The sequence below is a fragment of the Mus caroli genome, unplaced genomic scaffold (genome assembly GCF_978045245.1).
Source record: "Mus caroli unplaced genomic scaffold, Mus_caroli_1 scaffold_11, whole genome shotgun sequence".
NCBI classification, from domain to species: domain Eukaryota; kingdom Metazoa; phylum Chordata; class Mammalia; order Rodentia; family Muridae; genus Mus; species Mus caroli.
Genome location: NW_028227266.1, coordinates 11,496,424 through 11,512,849, shown reverse-complemented (window position 1 = coordinate 11,512,849; position 16,426 = coordinate 11,496,424). Strand labels below are relative to the sequence as shown.

At 48.4% G+C, this 16,426-nt stretch overlaps 1 protein-coding gene across 1 annotated transcript; it reads right to left on the bottom strand.

Moving 5' to 3' along the window:
• Window positions 1–3,012: 3,012 nt before the first annotated feature.
• Gpr83 (G protein-coupled receptor 83) lies at window positions 3,013–12,463 on the bottom strand. Its single transcript, XM_021173110.3, has 4 exons — window positions 11,674–12,463; window positions 7,687–7,812; window positions 5,562–5,695; window positions 3,013–4,382 (listed from the first exon to the last, which is right to left on the bottom strand). Exons 1-4 carry the CDS (start codon window positions 12,058–12,060, stop codon window positions 3,758–3,760), a joined length of 1,272 nt encoding a protein of 423 aa, XP_021028769.1. The 5' UTR covers window positions 12,061–12,463; the 3' UTR covers window positions 3,013–3,757.
• Between the last annotated feature and the right edge of the window lie 3,963 nt (window positions 12,464–16,426).

The following is a 16,426-nucleotide window of genomic DNA, read 5'->3' as shown; positions in this document are numbered from 1 at the left end:
GTGGGCTGCTGTCTTGCTGTTGCTAGGTAACTGTGGGGAGGAGTCTAGCCAGAATGCCAGAAGCTCAGGACATTGTTTATGTGACTACTAGCCACATGCTTCTCTTGTGGGGGGCTGTGGGGGCGGGGCGATAACTTCGACAGGAGCCGGGGATTCAGGAGACATGACCGAACTCCTACCGTCCCACCCACCTGGGTCCCACAGGATTCAAGACCTCAGCTCGACTGGACCGGGCTGTCTGAGCATAACCCATTGCCCCACAGCTTGATACAAATAATTTAAGGAAGGCTTTCTCTTGGCTCATGGTTTTTGTATATAGCCCATGACAGTTGCAAAGGCTTGGCAGCACATTGCTCCAAGGTGGTGAGAGCTACTTGGTCTCATCTCAGCAGACCGACCAGGAAGCAGAGAAGGGGGAACGCTGGCACTCCGATAGCTTTCTCCTTTCCTCTCTGTAATCAGCTCAGTTCCCCCATCCAAGGGATTATACTGATCCACCAACAGAGTGGATCTTTCTTCCACAGTAAATCCTCTCTGGAAACATCTTCATAGATACACACACCCAGTGGTATGTCTCTTACAGGATTCTAAATCCAATCAAAGAAGATTGTTCCCCAGGCTCTCACCACCATGGAGGTCTTGGTGAAAAGTCTCAACAAGATCAGACTGGCAATGGTAGATTTGGATCTTTCCAAGCAGCCCTAGAACCTTGAGGTTCAGGATGGCTCCTGACCTTGGCAACTTGCCAAGTTCTCACAGCAATAAGGAAATAATTTTGCTTGGTCATGCTGCCTAACTCCTGATTCATTGACCCCTGATCTGTAGCGGTATTAAGACTCACCCTAGAATTTTGGAAAATATGTAAATCAAGCCCTAGTTTTTAGGGTTGCTAACATAATTTATCACCCAAGTAAAACCTTTCCATCAAGAAAATTTGGAAAATACTGGATTAAAATTAAAACATAGGATTATTTTTTTATGCTGTCACAAAACTTGACCTCCTAGGTAATATTTTTTAGATTAGACTGTGATTTTTAGAAAACTATTTAAGTTTTCGGAGGCTCGGTTTCCTCCTCTGAAATACTGACATCCAAAGAAGGCAGGGAGGTTGAGGTCATGATCGTGAAGGCTCTGACATTGACGACATGAGGTAATATCTACAAGCCTGAGTTCCCATCTCTCATCTCTTGTGTTTCTTTCAAATTTTCTTCTGGCTTGTCAAATCACCCTCATTTACATCTGTCTTTAAAACTGACTTTAGCAGTTGCATGAAATGGCATCAGGTTACTCTCTACGGTGGCATTCCAGGCCTAGTACAGCATCAGTCACAGCACACACAGTGGAGGCTGTGTCTACGGGATTCTGCTATTGAGAGGCCTCCGGGCTCCAGCAACTTTGTTTCCTCCCAAATCACCAAGGACAAGCATAGCTCAGGGTTCAAGCCTACATCACAGGTGTACCACCACCAAGGAGGGCACTCGGCAGCTCCTGATGAGGAGTCAGAAGTCTCTCCACGCTCTCTTCACCTCCACTGCACCCAGACTTTCTAAGATAAAATCCTGGGCTTCCCAAGGAGATTCTCTGTTCCCTCCTCATATGATCCATGCTAATCCCCCTTTTAAAGGTTACCATCTGTGACATGGTCACCAGGCCAAGAAGCACAGCCTGCACACAGAGAAGAGGTTTTATTGCGCTTACAGTGACTTACAATAAAGCACACTTTAGAGCATATTGGAAAAACTCAGGCTTCACAAAGACCACAGTCACTGTTACCAGTTACATCTGCTCAGATGCACACAGAGAATATGGGAAGGGAGCAGACAGGGACCAACAGGAGATGCGGCCCTGAGGGCCTACTCTGTGACAGGGCACTATCTTCAGCTTTCCTCAGGGAGGTATGACTGAAGCTCTTTCCACAGTTCTCTGGGGAAGACACACTGTGTGCTGCTGCTACCTGTCCTCGGGCTGACTCTCCTTGGCCATAGGAAAGATGCAACTCACAGGTACCAGCTGACATTACAGAGATCAGGACAGATGCAGAAGCTGTGACCTCAAAAACTCACTTTATATTTGGAAATCTCCTTCTACCCTCGCCAAGACATTTTTCTTTAAAAATCTGCTGTTCTGTAGATGACTTTTTTTAATTTTGGAAATTTTCTAACACTCCCATGGATTGATTAGTTTAAGAAAACCCCTAGGTTTGTTACAAAATCAGGCTTAACCAAATTCGTGCTTCAGTTAACAACTGGGAGTTCTAAATGAGTCTTGGATGAGCCTCTTTTCCCTCAAGCCTCAGCTTCCCTCTCAGCTCCACAAAGATGCTTTGTCTCCATGACAGCTCTGTGAGGAGATGGGAATCCGATGCTAGTACAGTGGCAGCCACCGCTCTGGGCTTGGGGGTAGAGTCGGTTCTGCCTGACACATCTGTCAATGGGTGACGCTGCGAGTCAGCAGGACCATATGGAAGGTAATGAAATTGCTGGCTATCTGGAATGAGATTTCTCTGACAAAGGGGCCCTTAAGGCTTAAAGTTGCTTTAAGAAGCCGGTACGTTTTGAAAAAATGACACATTAATTTCTCAAGTGATGTAGACAGGGAAATCTTCTCTCAGGAACTGGTGTGAAAAAAATTTTTTTCATTATTCAGACAACAGAAAAATGCCCTGTCTAGACAGCTTGGACAGATGAGGTGTCTAAGTACAATTATTCCCAGCTTATTGGAAAGCAAGTCTCTCATTGTCCATTAAAAAGGAACAGTGGTTCACCCCTTCTTGTTTCTGGGGGTCAGGGGAAGAGCTCCTACCTCCCAGCTCTCCTGTGTACTGCTAATCTTGATAGTTATCACTTAGGAGAGGGCCAGGCCCCACCCATCGCTAGTTACAAGACAGAGTTGACCCTCACCTTGCTCTCTCCTCTCCTCTCCTCTCCTCTCCTCTCCTCTCCTCTCCTCTCCTCTCCTCTCCTCTCCTCTCCTCTCCTCTCCTCTCCTCTCCTCTCCTCTCCTCTCCTCTCCTCTCCATTTTCTCATTTGCTGAGGGGCCCCATTCATTATGGAGGAATTCAATAATACTCTGATATATTCCAGTTTCTTGCTAATTATTACAATCTACATGGATACATGTAGTTCAGGATTTTTAAAGTACAAATGTACACACAGAGAAGGCAAAGCTACAGATAAATTCACAGCATATTAACAGGGTTTTTTTCTTTTTTTTTTTTTTCTTTTTTTCTTTTTTACAAATTGATGGGCTGAACTCATTTCTTTACTTTTCTGAACTTCTCAAAATGGCAAAACTAATTTCTCTTTATTTTTAAGAAGCCAAAACGGGTCCTGTCTGGTTATGGATAGACCCAAGGCCACTGAAGCTGTGTGATTATACCTGTTCCAATGACTTCAGAGGGCCTTTGTGCCTGTTCTTTTCTGAGCATGTGGGTCAGGCCCACCAATAGTATGACTCAAGTCCCCCTGTGCTTGCTCAGCAGTAGGAAGGGCAAGGTAGAAGATGCTACACAATTGGAGGTGGTTGACTGGACCAGCCTCTGTTGAAGCTGAGGTGGTTTCCAGAGCTCTTGCTCAAAGATTTACACACAACACCTCATGGCATCTTCTAGAAGGTTTGCAAATCAGATGGGGAGATGACGCTGGACGGGTTCCTAGGAACCCAAGCATCTCACAGCTTCTGTGTTACTTTCCAACTCTGTTAGTGTCTGGTCAATTGTGAGAGGAAAGAACCCTCCCCCACCACTTCCAGCTTTCCCTAACTCATGGCCACAATGGGTTCCACAGACGACAGATCTGTCTTCCCAGACTGGATCTGGGAAGAGGGCAGGTGGTGATTAACTAGTGGAGCCCTCCGACCATGGCTTTTCTCGGTCCATGCCACCCTGAAGGAAGGAACTGGGGAGGGTAGCCTGTCTTCCTGCGGCTTGGGTGGCCTTTGGCACATGCTCAGCAATGCCTTAAGCTCAACCCTAAAGTTCTCATTGAGCCAGCAGTAGATGAAGGGGTTATAACAAGTACTGCTCATGGCAAACCAGTGGAAGGCAAAGTAGAGGGCATTGTTGGTGTGGATGGCCTTGCTGGACAAGAGGAGGACATAGCAGTTGAGAGGGAACCAGCAGAGGGCAAAGAGGACTACCACAAGCACCAGCATCTTCACGGTGGTCTTCTTCTTGCGTCGCAGGGCCAGGTACTGCTCTGTGGTCACATCGCCAATGGTGTTACAGAGCCACAGCTTCTTGGCCACACGAGCATAGGCCACTGAGATGATGAAGAGTGGAAGTAGGTAGAGCAGGATGAAGGTGGCCAGGTCCAGATACTTCCAGAAGAGGTCAGCTGGCTCTGGGAAGTCCGGCAGGCAGAGGGAGCGCACAATGTCCTCACTGAGCCAAGAGGGGGGGTGGGGAGAAAGATGGCTGGCTATGAGTGAGGGTGTCAGTACTTCCACGTCCTATGGAGGAATGCTGGCCTCCCTACCTAAGGCTGGGCAATCTGTCACAGCCTTTTTGGTATGCAGCCTAAGCATCCATCATGCTCCACTCTCCATAGAACATTTTATAGAGGTCAGAAAGACTCCAGACTCTGTGTCCCCTAAACCTGGCATTATCTTTTGGACACCGTGGGTCCACAGATATTCAATGAATAAATAAATAAATGAATGATGAATGAACAGATCAATGAAGGAATAATACAGCGATGTCCCTGCTTAGGAAACAAGCTCTTTCTTGAGTCCCCTTTGTAATCAGTGCTCACCCCAAAGAGCAACCATTAAAACAGATGGAAGGTCAGGAGAGCAGGTGGTACAGTACACATGCCTCTAGCCATGTCCATGCCTTACTAACTTCCTTACACATTCTTTCTAGAAATGGAAGGAGGAGGCAGCTGTTTCCCAGGGGAAAGCTGTAAGATGACAAAACCACTCAAAGTTCCCTCCTTGGTTCACTGTTGGTGAATATGTACTGCAGGTTTGTAGTGTGGAGGCAGGGTTAGGGATCGACTCAGAGAGATCATGAGTTCAAAGTGAGATAGCTCTTCTCTCTGTGCAGTCTGCCATGGAGACAGGCGATTATGAAGTAGGTGTGGGTTCTGTTGTTGTTTTTAACTGAGTGTTTGAAAGAAGGAGTTTACCATTTGGTAAGAGCATATGTTAAGAATCAAACTGGGTAGTTGGGGATAGGGAATCCTGCCTCAGAAGCATATACTCATGCTTATTTCTTTCTAAGTTCTGCCAGCAGGGAATTCTTGCTTAAACAGGGCTGAGTGGTTATCTGTGTGAGCACACACTCCCTGGTGGCAGAACTTGGTAACTACTGCCTTGTCTTTGCAAACAGCCTAGAAAGCAAGGGTGGGTTGAAAAGGATGCAGAGACTCAGCATGGGCCAAGAGACAGGATGAGAACTGGCAAGAACAGCTCATGAGGCACGTGCGCCCGCCCGACAGCAAGAGTCACATCCAGAGGGGGCTCCTGTTTAGTCCCAGTGACTGTGGGACAGGTCTATTCTGGAGGTCAGCACGGTACACTCTCCCTTGAGCCCCAGGCTACTCCAACTAACACTTCTCACCTGTACTTGAAGGTAAACAGTTTCTGGCAGATGGCATGTGGCAGAGAGAAGAAGGTAGCCATGACCCAGATGACAGCAATATATATGACACCCTTGGTGATGGAGATCCGAGGCTTCAGGGGATGCATGATGACCTAGAAAACATGTGAAGGTCTCACAGCTGAGGGTGAAAGCAGGTAAGAACCCAGGGCTTGTTTATTAAAGGGTGTGCACCCTTTACATTCCTTGGTGATGCCCGCATGGCACTAGGCAGTCGAGGAGTTAAACAGAGGTCACTCCTACCACAGCTCAACTCCAGGGATGGGAAGAGGGTGTCATGTGGACTCTGTGGCTCCTGGAAGTCCCAAGGCCTCTTGCAAGTGAAAAGAGCAGGGTGGAGTGAGGAGGGTACAAAGATGGCAGAAGGGGACCTGAGCTCGGCCCCATCTCCTTGGGGCCTGACCATCTTCTGTAGTTCCAGACCCTGGACGGTATAGAAGGTTCTGACCATAAGGAGCAATCTCTTGTCACCCACTGCAAGAAGAGTGGGTGGCTGATTTGATGCCACCCACTAAACCCATTACTAAATTCCAACCCAGACTGATTTCCATGCACTTAACAGGGAACCTGTATCACAGACATGGAGCCAAAATGTGTCTTGGAATTGATATTGTGTTCTAGCCAATCAACTCTTCTAAGAAGCTTAAATAATGTGAGACTCGTTCCTGGGGCAGAGGTACTCCAGATCTCTGATGGAATTGGAGGAGGCTAACCAGAGGTAAGGAACAGTTGTGTGCAAACTTTCCTCAGTGGGTTGTGGCACACCTTTGCTATGGGAAGACCTGATTCTAACATGATCAGGGCAGTTTGGAAATAGAGCGATCTCAAATTTGGGCAGTCCATCCCTCAACCAATGTGCAAATTCCTTCAGGAACACTCTTTTCAAGTTGTCACCAGATGCACTTAGATGTGGCTGGTGACATGGGACACTGTGTCCTTGACAGCTCTGTCCACTTTGAACATTTATTTTTACTTGAAAGCCATTCCTCACATTGAATGGGGACTTTGAGTGTGGGTCTTTGGAGCCAGTTCTCTATTGGGCGGTGTCATGCTTCTTGGGTCATCTCAGAGCAAACTTTGGTTCTTGATCTGGAGGATACTTGCTCTGCAGGTCTGTTTAAATCATCACAGTGCAGGACACTCTAGCAATAAGAGCTTGATCTTGGAGCTAGACACATGCTGGATCTAATGTGATCATTCTTGGTCACATGATTATGGCAAAGCATGCACATTTCTGAACCTGACTATTACTTTTTAATATGGTCTAATCCAGTGGTTTTTCAAGGTTCTCAACCTGTGGGTCACGGCCATCAGAAAACACGTGGCTCTGATGACCTTAGAAACTGAGACACTGCTCACTGGCAGCACTATAGCTATGAAGTAGCAACAACATGATTTTATGCTTGGAGGTCACCACAACATGAGAAACTGCATTAAAGGGTCACACATTAAGAAGGTTGAAAACCACTCAGCAATATGTGCTTATAGATTATGGAGTTTGTGGGTGCAATATACCTGGCCCAGAGTTGGCCTCTTCCAAAAGGGATGACCTTGGGTCCTCTTTGAGTGCCTACCACCCATGGGGCAACACCCCATATGCTCACTCCTGTGCTAACAGCCCACCTCTCCTGTTAGCAGTTCACTGGTGTGTGTTCCTACGACACTGTCTGGACCAGAGGCTCTGTATCCCACCTGAAGCTCTCTGACCTGCAGTTATCTGCTTCTCCGACCTGCAGTTATCTGCATCTGCTTCTTCATTCCCATCTGTGATTTTCTGTGTTTGCTTTTCTACTACCAAAATAATTCCCTACGTTCTGAGATGGGAACCAGCAGAGAGCCTTCCCTTAAACAACAAAATGCAAATAGCCATTTGCAACTACCAAAGAGTTTAACATCTCTTGTGTCCTTTCCCAAATTGATCGACAAGGAGGCAAGCACACACGCTGTCAGTGGGACTGAATGAGTCACTGTCCTGAGAATATTCCCTACAGACTGTGGTGGAAGTATTCCCACCAGCCAGCCAGGCATAGACGGAGATGGGAGGGTGCTGCTGGGGACAGGTGATGCTGGGGACAGGTGCTCTCACCTGGTGGCGGTCCACTGCGATCGCTGTCAGAGTCAGTGCTGAGACATGAAGAGAACAGTACTGGGCAAAGCGACTGACATGACACATGCCCTTCCCAAACACCCATGTGCTGTTCACAAATCGGACCTGTGGGTAAAATACAGACGTTGGGAACAGACAGAATTAATAGGCCTTGACTGGTACCAGTTCCATCTCTCAATTGTCTTTGAAGAACATCTCTTCAGGAGACTTTTCAGCTCTCTCAGCCAAGAAATCTTCCAGCTGCCAGGGACCACATGGTTTTCCCCAGCATAACCTATTTTTTGTCTGTTCCGCTCACCAAACCCCAGTCACGGCCCTGGGCCGTCAGGTATCAGAATGTGAGAAGAACTCGGGCTCTGGGGTGGCATTTCCATCTCTATTTAGTGCCATGCAGCCTTAGCCAATAAACGCCTTTAACCTAGGGTTTCCCATTTTTAGAAACTGGCTTCAAAATCTCTACCTGGAACGGCTTATGATAAAATCTGTAAAGATGGGAGAAATTGCCCAGCAAATTGTTAAAATGTGATTTTTAGAAATGGGAAGCTGGCATTTTGAAGTGTAGTAATATTCTCTCTTGGTTGAATGGAACATGGCCTTGTGAGAAAACAACATGTCCACTGTGCTTAGAAGGTGTGTATGTGCGCATGTGTGTGCGCATGTGTGCGTATGCATGTGCGTGTACATGTGCATGTGCATGTGTGTGTGCATGTGCGTGTGTGTAAGTGATCCAACGCAGAGCACATACATGCTGTGTAAGTAGTCTCTTACTGAACACCCCAGCCCCACGTCTATGCCAATATTGCAGCTGATCAACCTGGACAGAAAAACCTGGGAAGGTGAAGGTTACAGTGGGGAGAAATGGGACCCTTGGGGAAGACGAGGGCCTCCCTCGGCACTATGTAGGGCTGGATGCCTACACAGGCCTGGAGCAGCTCCTATGAGGAATGTCTTGTGCCCAGGAGAAATGGGGCATCAATTCTGACCAAGGCATGTCTGTTCCAGGGAGGATAGGCCACCAGGTGGGAGTGAAATGGGCACAGGGAAGGACTGACTGACAGCAGATAGAAACAGCAATCCAGCAGGACAGAAGGACTCACGCTACCTGGATTTATAGCCGAGATTTTTGCCACTTCCCACTGTCATCTGAGTAGAAAGGAAGGTGAGAAACAGATCAGAGAATGGGCCAGCCTTGACTGACACAGTTATGCCTCTCATTGGTACCTGAGGTGCGTCCTCTCAGGAGGCTTCTCAGCCTTCCCAGCAAGGAAATCTTCCCGGCGTGTGCTGAATCACAGAGCACACTGTCCTCAGCATAGGCACGGATGCCCACGGTAGGGTCTCTAAGCCTTCACCCCATTTCACATGTGGTTATAAAAATCATACATGATAGAAAACAGATGTAGGGCAGGTACAACAAGCCATACTTAGCCTCTTAACTGCCATTACAACTGCACAAGGGGGTGTTTAAGAGGAGCAAGACTCACATATGTGGAAACTGGGATAAAAGCCATCAACCCTAGATCAGGGCCTGTTGGGAACCAAGGAGTGGGGTGTTTGCCTGGTGTGTATACAGGAAAGGTGGGTCAAGTCTGGCTATATCTCCACAAGGAGAAGAAGATCCAGGGCTTTGTTCTATGGCTCGGAGGAGCCATGGAGGCTACAGAGAAGGGCATCTTCAACCCCTCTGCCTCCACCTACAATCAGCAAGTGAGCAAACCTAAGCTTCTGATGGGCCATCACCACCTCCCAGAAGTCCTCTCTTCTCTCCGGATCTTGCCTTGATGCTGTTCCGGTGGAACACTGCTGCTGGCAAGTGAGACTCACCCAGACAGAGGCTGCAGGAGGTCCCAGTCCTGATACCTGGCCCAGCCTCTCTTTCTGACCCACCTCAGCTTCCCCCAGCCACTCCGAGGTCCCTCAATACAAGGTGAACTTCAGGGGCCCCTCTCTTTTGCTCTCCCTGCTCTCTCTGTGCTGTGTGCACTAATCTCAACCCAGGAGATCCAGCTCTTCCCCCCCCTCCCCGCCCCCCTCCCCCCCCACCCCCCATGCCCTGGTCGGTTAGAATGAAGGTCAGCCTCCTTCCAGCTCCACTACACTGTCTGCATACCTCTGTCATGGGAACCATCAGCCACTGTTTGTTATCTCAGTGATCAGAGCCCGTCTTCATGCTGACTGCAGTGAGTACAGTTGCTGGGGAGAGGCGCCCCGGAGCAGGTTACCATCACCAAGCAGCCAAAGGCAATGCCTCACCCAAGTGGGAAGGCTGTGGTGAGCAGGCTGAGGGATTTGAAGACCCTCCCTCCCAGTTCTCACAACCTGTGTGCACAGGGCAACACCCTAGATGGATGGATGGATGGATGGATGGATGGATGGATGGATGGATGGATGGAGTTTAAAGGAGTTTGGACTGGGAAGATGCCAAGGGTCAGGTTCAAAGCCCAGCTGTTATAGTTTGTCCTGTAGGAAGGGCAGAGAGTCCCTTCTCACAGGACATCCCTGGGACATTCGGCTCTCAGTTGTCTCTGCTTCTTTGTCCCTTCTTGTGTCTGTTGCATATCTGGCCCTGCAGCCTGGCTCTAAACAACAGTGACAAGGCCAGACCCTGGAGCCTTGCAGCTCACAGCCAAGACCCACCCCAGCTTTACCCTCTGATGAAAAGCCAAGGGAGGAGCTATGGAGAGTCATAATGCAGCTTTTCTAAGCATCAAGGAGGCACAGGGGGACTCTTAGGTCTTGACCAGTGCCTAGAGGACCCCAAATGACCACTGATAGGTTAGTATAGGCTGAAGGACAATAGGATAAGTTGGTGTCTTGGAGCAGTGGAAGCAGAACATGGGTCAAGAGTATCCCCTATCCTGCTGGAGGCTTAGTGGACACAACAGTATACTTGAATGAAAAGATCAAGTTCTCTTAACTCTCCAGGTGGGTTTGGACAAGGACACAACCTCTACACCTTGGTTTCCTTATCTGCCAAATGTGAGATGTTCTTATAAGGAAGAATAGGAGAGAAAATGAGAATACTTTGAAGATGGAAGATTTGGAAAGACCTCACATGGGCCAATGGACTTACAGTAATCTGTCATCTTGTCTGTCAATTGTTTGTGTGTGAGTGGTAGATAGATGATGGATGGATGGATGGAAAGATAGGAGATAGATAGATATTCTGCTTGGCTAATAACTTTAATAAGAAGTTATTCCCTAAGTTGAAAAGGGCATGACTCCACTCTAGAGATGAGCTGTCTGTCACTGGATTGCTCAGCCATACCCTCTATTTCAAACCATCCATGAGCTCCCTGGTCACTGAGGGACAGAAACAACATCAGTAAACACCACATAGCAGAAGCCCAGAGAGGCAGTCACTTGCATCCCCTGCACAAATGTCCCAGCCCTCACAGCACATGCCACAGAGGGAACGCAGCTTAGCCCACTTGCACAGAGAAAGACATTTCAGACTCCATCAGCAACTAGCAGTTGCTGTCTCAAACGACCCAACAGCAGCACCCTACGGGTGGGAGGTGGGTTTTTCACCTGCTGAAGAGAGGGTCAGGATAGTAGCCTCTGCTAACATTTCAGGGACCTGATTTACTGTTTGCTACTTCCAAACACCTGTGGCAAAGAGGGTAAAGAGGGTAAAGAGGGTAAAGAGGGAATGGTCAGTCTGTTAGAGCTAACTGCAGGCACTTGATTCATTGAATTAGTGCTACCAGCTGCAGAAACTGGCTTGGGAATGAAAGAGAAAGGAAAGAGCAAGGGGGAAAGAGAGATGGAAAGAAGGTTGATTAGCGACAGGAGAGAAAGGAGACTCGGGATTTAGACAGGAACACAAACTAAGGCTGAGGTGGCCAAGCAGAACAGGTGAAGGACTAGGGTGGGGAGGACCTGGAAGAGAGAGAATGTCAGGAGGAGCGAGGATAGAAAGATGCTTCAGGAGAAGAGACTGAGCCCCGGAGGACCTTTCCTTACCAAAGTGAAGGGCGTGTTGAGCAATGTGATCATGATGTCCGCCACTGCCAGGTTGACAATGAAGAGGCTGGTGGCCGAGTGCATGCGCTGGTTCTTGAAGATGACATGACAGACCAGGACATTACCGAAGAGCGAGAAGATGATGGTGAATGAGTAGGCCACGATGAGCAGTGCTTTCACCGTGGGGTTCTGGGACTCGGCCCCATAACGTCTCCTGCCCACGAAGTTCTGCCAGTCAGAGAAAGTGTAGTTGGCCCAGAAGTGCGAGGAGGCGTTGGGCCCGGTCAGGGCTGCCTCCATGCTGGGATGCTCAGTGACGACCTGCGGTTGCTCAGTAGCTCGCACCGAGGACAGAAGAAAGAGAAGCAGGACAGGAGGAACCTTCATGTCCAGCCACTGCAGCTCTAAGCACAAGGTCCGGGCTCCCTGCCGGGCTCTGTGCCTGGAGGCTGGGTGCGAGGGGCTGAGCGCACCGGGCTAGAGGAGTCCGCACCACAGAGGGAGCCTGGGAGCGAGGGGCACGGGGCACAGAGGAAGCCCCGACCTCCGAGTGAACCTGGACCCTGCCAGGTCCGGACTCAGGAGGCAACCGAGATCCTCCGGAGGGTCGGGACCACAGAGAAAACTCCGAAACGCCAAGGGAGCCTGATGGTGCCGACTGCCACCCACCTCGGTCCTCGGTGGCGCTCGCCCGGCTCGTCTCCCGCAGCACTTTTATACCTCTGCTCCCGCTGGAGCCAGAGCGCCTCCGCCTATAGAGTCGTGCAGCGTCTCTTCGCTCCCGTGACGCGCTCCGCTCCGGCTGCCCCGCTCCCCTCTCGCAGCACCGCAGTTCCCAGCGCAGCTCGCACCGGCTCTGCTACCCGGCTGCAGCCCAGACTCCAGCAGCCCCCTCCCTCACGCTCACCAGCTTTCTGTACAGCAAGTCAGCAGACAGGTGCAAACACCCTCAGAGACCGTGTGGAGTCACACTGCAAGGCTGGGTCTGTGCAGTCTGAGGATCCCACGTTGGCTTCCATCTGAACTGTAGCCTCGGCATATTCCCTACAGTAAGGTGGCTCCTGATCCGGGTAGATCCTGGGATGCTTCCTCTCCATCTAAACCTTAAGACTCACTGGAGGGCTTAATAAAGGCCTATTGTTTTATTGACAGCCTTCAAACACTTGACACATCCAAGAAGCAAAAGAAATAAAGAGCTCCACTCTGTGTCCACTACTCTAGAAACAGTAGCTTTGCCGCCATGGATCTCTGGACCCACCATTCTCCAGTGAGAATTTTTAAATAGCATTTAAAAACAATTACAGTTAGCATACACAGTAGTGGGGTTTGTTTCTTCATGGGAGTGTCATGAATACACATCATGCATATGTCCTTTCCTCTTAGCCACCCTCATCCTGGCTTCCCATCACTTCTCTTTCTGGTCCCCTTCCTCTGGTCAAAGTTCTTCCTGCTTTCGTGTCACGGGAACTTTGGTTTCCCTCTCTTGTTCCTCACCTGCCCTTGCAGTCCCTCACACAGACCCCCCCTTTTTTTTACTTGTGTATATACCTATATTGATAGAGAAACCCCAATTCCTCCGTGGGAACTGCATTATCCACCTCCTGGTTCCCCTGTTGGATGCCTCTTGCAGAGCCACTGACCACCCCATCTAGTGCCAGACTTAAGACATCTAGTGTGTCATCTGACCCTGGTGAGCAACCCCTTAGATAATCAACCCAAATGCTGCTGAGCAAGTGATCAGGGAACAGAAAAAAGTCCCCCATTTCCTACTTCTTTTTCCTTTACTCTAATCCCTGTTGCTTTTGCCTGCCTCCCCACCACACCCTTCACAGACTTGTAAATGTCCTATCTTTAAGTTATAGTTGATGAATCTGTAAGTTTGTTGCAAAGTGGGAGTCCAAGTCCACATAGCAGGAGCTGGAAAAGCAAAGGAACAGGCCAACTGCAGTGTGTACACACCCAGCACACAGCCGTTCTCCCCTGCAGTGCCTGCTCTGAACCAAGCTCTAATCTAACGGTCCTAAGGTATGTACCAACCATTGGTTTGTGAATTTAATTCTAAAGTCTGGAGTCCGATTCTTCGCCTGCTGCTCCCGTCTGGCCTGCTGTGCCCTCAAGGTGGGCATTTGTGTGCTTCTCTGGCTCCTGCAGCCTGCTGCACCTCTGGCCACGATGTCCACGTGGATATCTCCAAAGAGGATGATGGACAGAACCTGGAGCTTGCTTTAAATGCGGCAAAGCTGACCACTGGATGAAAAACTGCCCTTCACCTCACCAGCTGCCAGGACCCTGTCCAAATTGTGGACACAGGAGAATTGACTGTTCCACTTTGCCAGTAGGCCAGTCCTCCACAGGAAAATCTGTCAAGTCTTCAGAACCTGGTGGCCAAAGACTGATGCTGCCCTCTAACCTGGAGGCCTGCCCCAAATGTCCATGGAGGAAGCTAGGGTGACTGTGGCTTAGGCAGCGGGTGAGCCTGCCATTTTTAATAGATTCAAGAGCTGACTGGTTTGTACTTCTTGCTTCCTCGGGTGAGGTTCATCCTTCGCAGATCTCTGACTGTGTAGACAACTAGGCTAGCATAGCCTTGTCAGTGCACAGCAGCAGCCAAGGCGTCTGCCTTCTCAGTTTTCTTCATAAGGAAAAACCAGGCCTCAGGCCCCACTTTCCTAGAGCTAACATGAGATCTAGACACAGTTTACCTTGCTCCTAGATCTAAAAAGAGAGAAACTCACAAAGCAGGCTTAATGTAATTTTCATTATTCCTTTATGTAAAGAAACTCCGTTTATAAGAACGACTGCCCTCCATAATCAAACCTGCAGCTCCTGTAAAGGCTTTCATAGAAGAGAAGGCTCTGTGGAAGGACTGAGGGTATGACAGCTTACACTGTGAAGGGCTAAAAAGATGTTTCACGATATGTAAATGCAATCTGTAAAGCTATAAACATTGTCTTAATGTATATAAAAATGAAAAAAACCTTTCTTTCTTTCCCTCTCTGTTCGGTTGTTACATTAAGACTTCAAAACTTCAGAACTTTAACACTGATTAGTGGAGTTCTGACAAGCTATTAATCTAGCTCTGGTAAGCACTGACTGCCAGTATAGTCACAAGTTCAGGATTTTACGTTTCCTTTGGTTGTCTTCTAAGGATAGACGTAAAAGTGCTTCTCACTGTGCTAAAAACATCTGTCTAACCTCTGGACCCTCATTCTTCTGGGTAGAGGGGAGAGTGTTCATGCTTTTCACACAGAATCATTTTGTGCCCCAAGCTTCTACAATGATTCAAAGGTATGGGTTTATCACCTTTTCTGCTATGTGTATTTCAGTACATAGTACAAACAGTGGTAATACTAACATATCTGAAACTTTTAATCTTTTTCTACACTTAAAACATCCTTACAAGCTTCAGGGCATCGACTTGAATCCACCTCTAGTGAGTCAATTGGACTGCAGATAAACGTTCCTGTCAATCAGCAGCCTAAATTTCCCACCCACTTCCTGTTCATGAGGGTATGATCTCTCTCCCTACCCTTTCCTGGTCTTAGAACTCCTCTTCCCAGGCTACCAGAACCATGGACCTAAATTTTTCAAATGTACACTTAAGAAAAAAATTCCCCCTAGACCCCTCAACTTTGTCTTCTGCTCCAGATACATATCTGTTCCTGAAACCTGCCAGTTCCAGGTGTTCCTGTCAAGATCTATATCTTCGACAGCTTCAAAGAGGCTAGCTCCAGGTGGTCCAGCCTTACAAACTGCTCCAACTGCTGCCTGAATGTCCCTAGCACCAGATGGTCCCACAGAGTCTGGACAGCAAGTGAAATAGCCTGCTCTTCCAGGACTTGGCCAGCATCCCAGCTTTCTTGGGTCCCCAGAGAGGTCAACGCCCCAAGACAGCAGGAAGATATCTAAAGAGCACAGCACCCCCATTCCTGCCTTACCTCTTCTTATTTCCTCACCTTTTATAATTAACAGAAAGGAGCAGTGTTAGCAACTCAGTGACAGCATCACCAGTCACCAAATGTTATGTGTGTACCCTTTAACAGGTCCCAACATCACAGCCCTCTCTTACTCTTGTGTTCTTTCACTCTTGCTATCTCTCTGTCTCTGTCTCTGTCTCTGTCTCTGTCTCTCTCTCTCTCTCTTTCATGTTCCCACTCTGAGATAGCCTGGTACTCCCCTTCTATAAATCTCCTTTGTTATATGCGTTGCATGGTGTGATTTCTGCAGCAGACCTTGGTCCAGACCTGCCAAGGTAATTTGCTATATACATCCTAACAATGGTGAGTGGAGGGGTCTCCATTCAATTCTGCAGATAGACCTGGTAGGTCCTACAAGTTTAGCAGGTTAGAATAGGCACTGTATGATTGATCATCACACAGAATAAGTAACAAATAATTAGCCAAGGTGGGTTTGAGCAGCAGAAGGCCCCTGGGTAAGTCATTTTTGGTGCTGACAGGTAGAAATTACACTCGTGCTTTAGAGAGATAGGTCATACTAAGCATGCCCAAGAATATGCATGAAGTTCCAATCAGTTCCTCTTAAGTAGAAAGTCTGCACAGAGCTATGCTGAGTCTCTGAGCACTCCAGGATCTCCAGCACAGCAACACATTTTACCCTGAACTTGGGCACTATCTGGCCTTTAACAAAGCAAGAGTATCCTTTTGTCTAATCCCATACCAGGGCTGAGGTATTCCATCTTTCTTCAGAGGCTTGTCTGCCAGTTACCATCACACTGAGAAGATGGAGAAGCAGG

Coding starts and splice junctions, on each gene's coding strand:
- Gpr83 (XM_021173110.3), bottom strand. CDS start 12,060: ATGAAGGTTCCTCCTGTCCTGCTTCTCTTTCTTCTGTCCTCGGTGCGA. Junction 5,696..7,686: donor TCGCAGTGGACCGCCACCAG/GTGAGAGCACCT, acceptor CATGTTTTCTAG/GTCATCATGCATCCCCTGAA. Junction 4,383..5,561: donor CTGTTTACCTTCAAGTACAG/GTGAGAAGTGTT, acceptor CTCTTGGCTCAG/TGAGGACATTGTGCGCTCCC.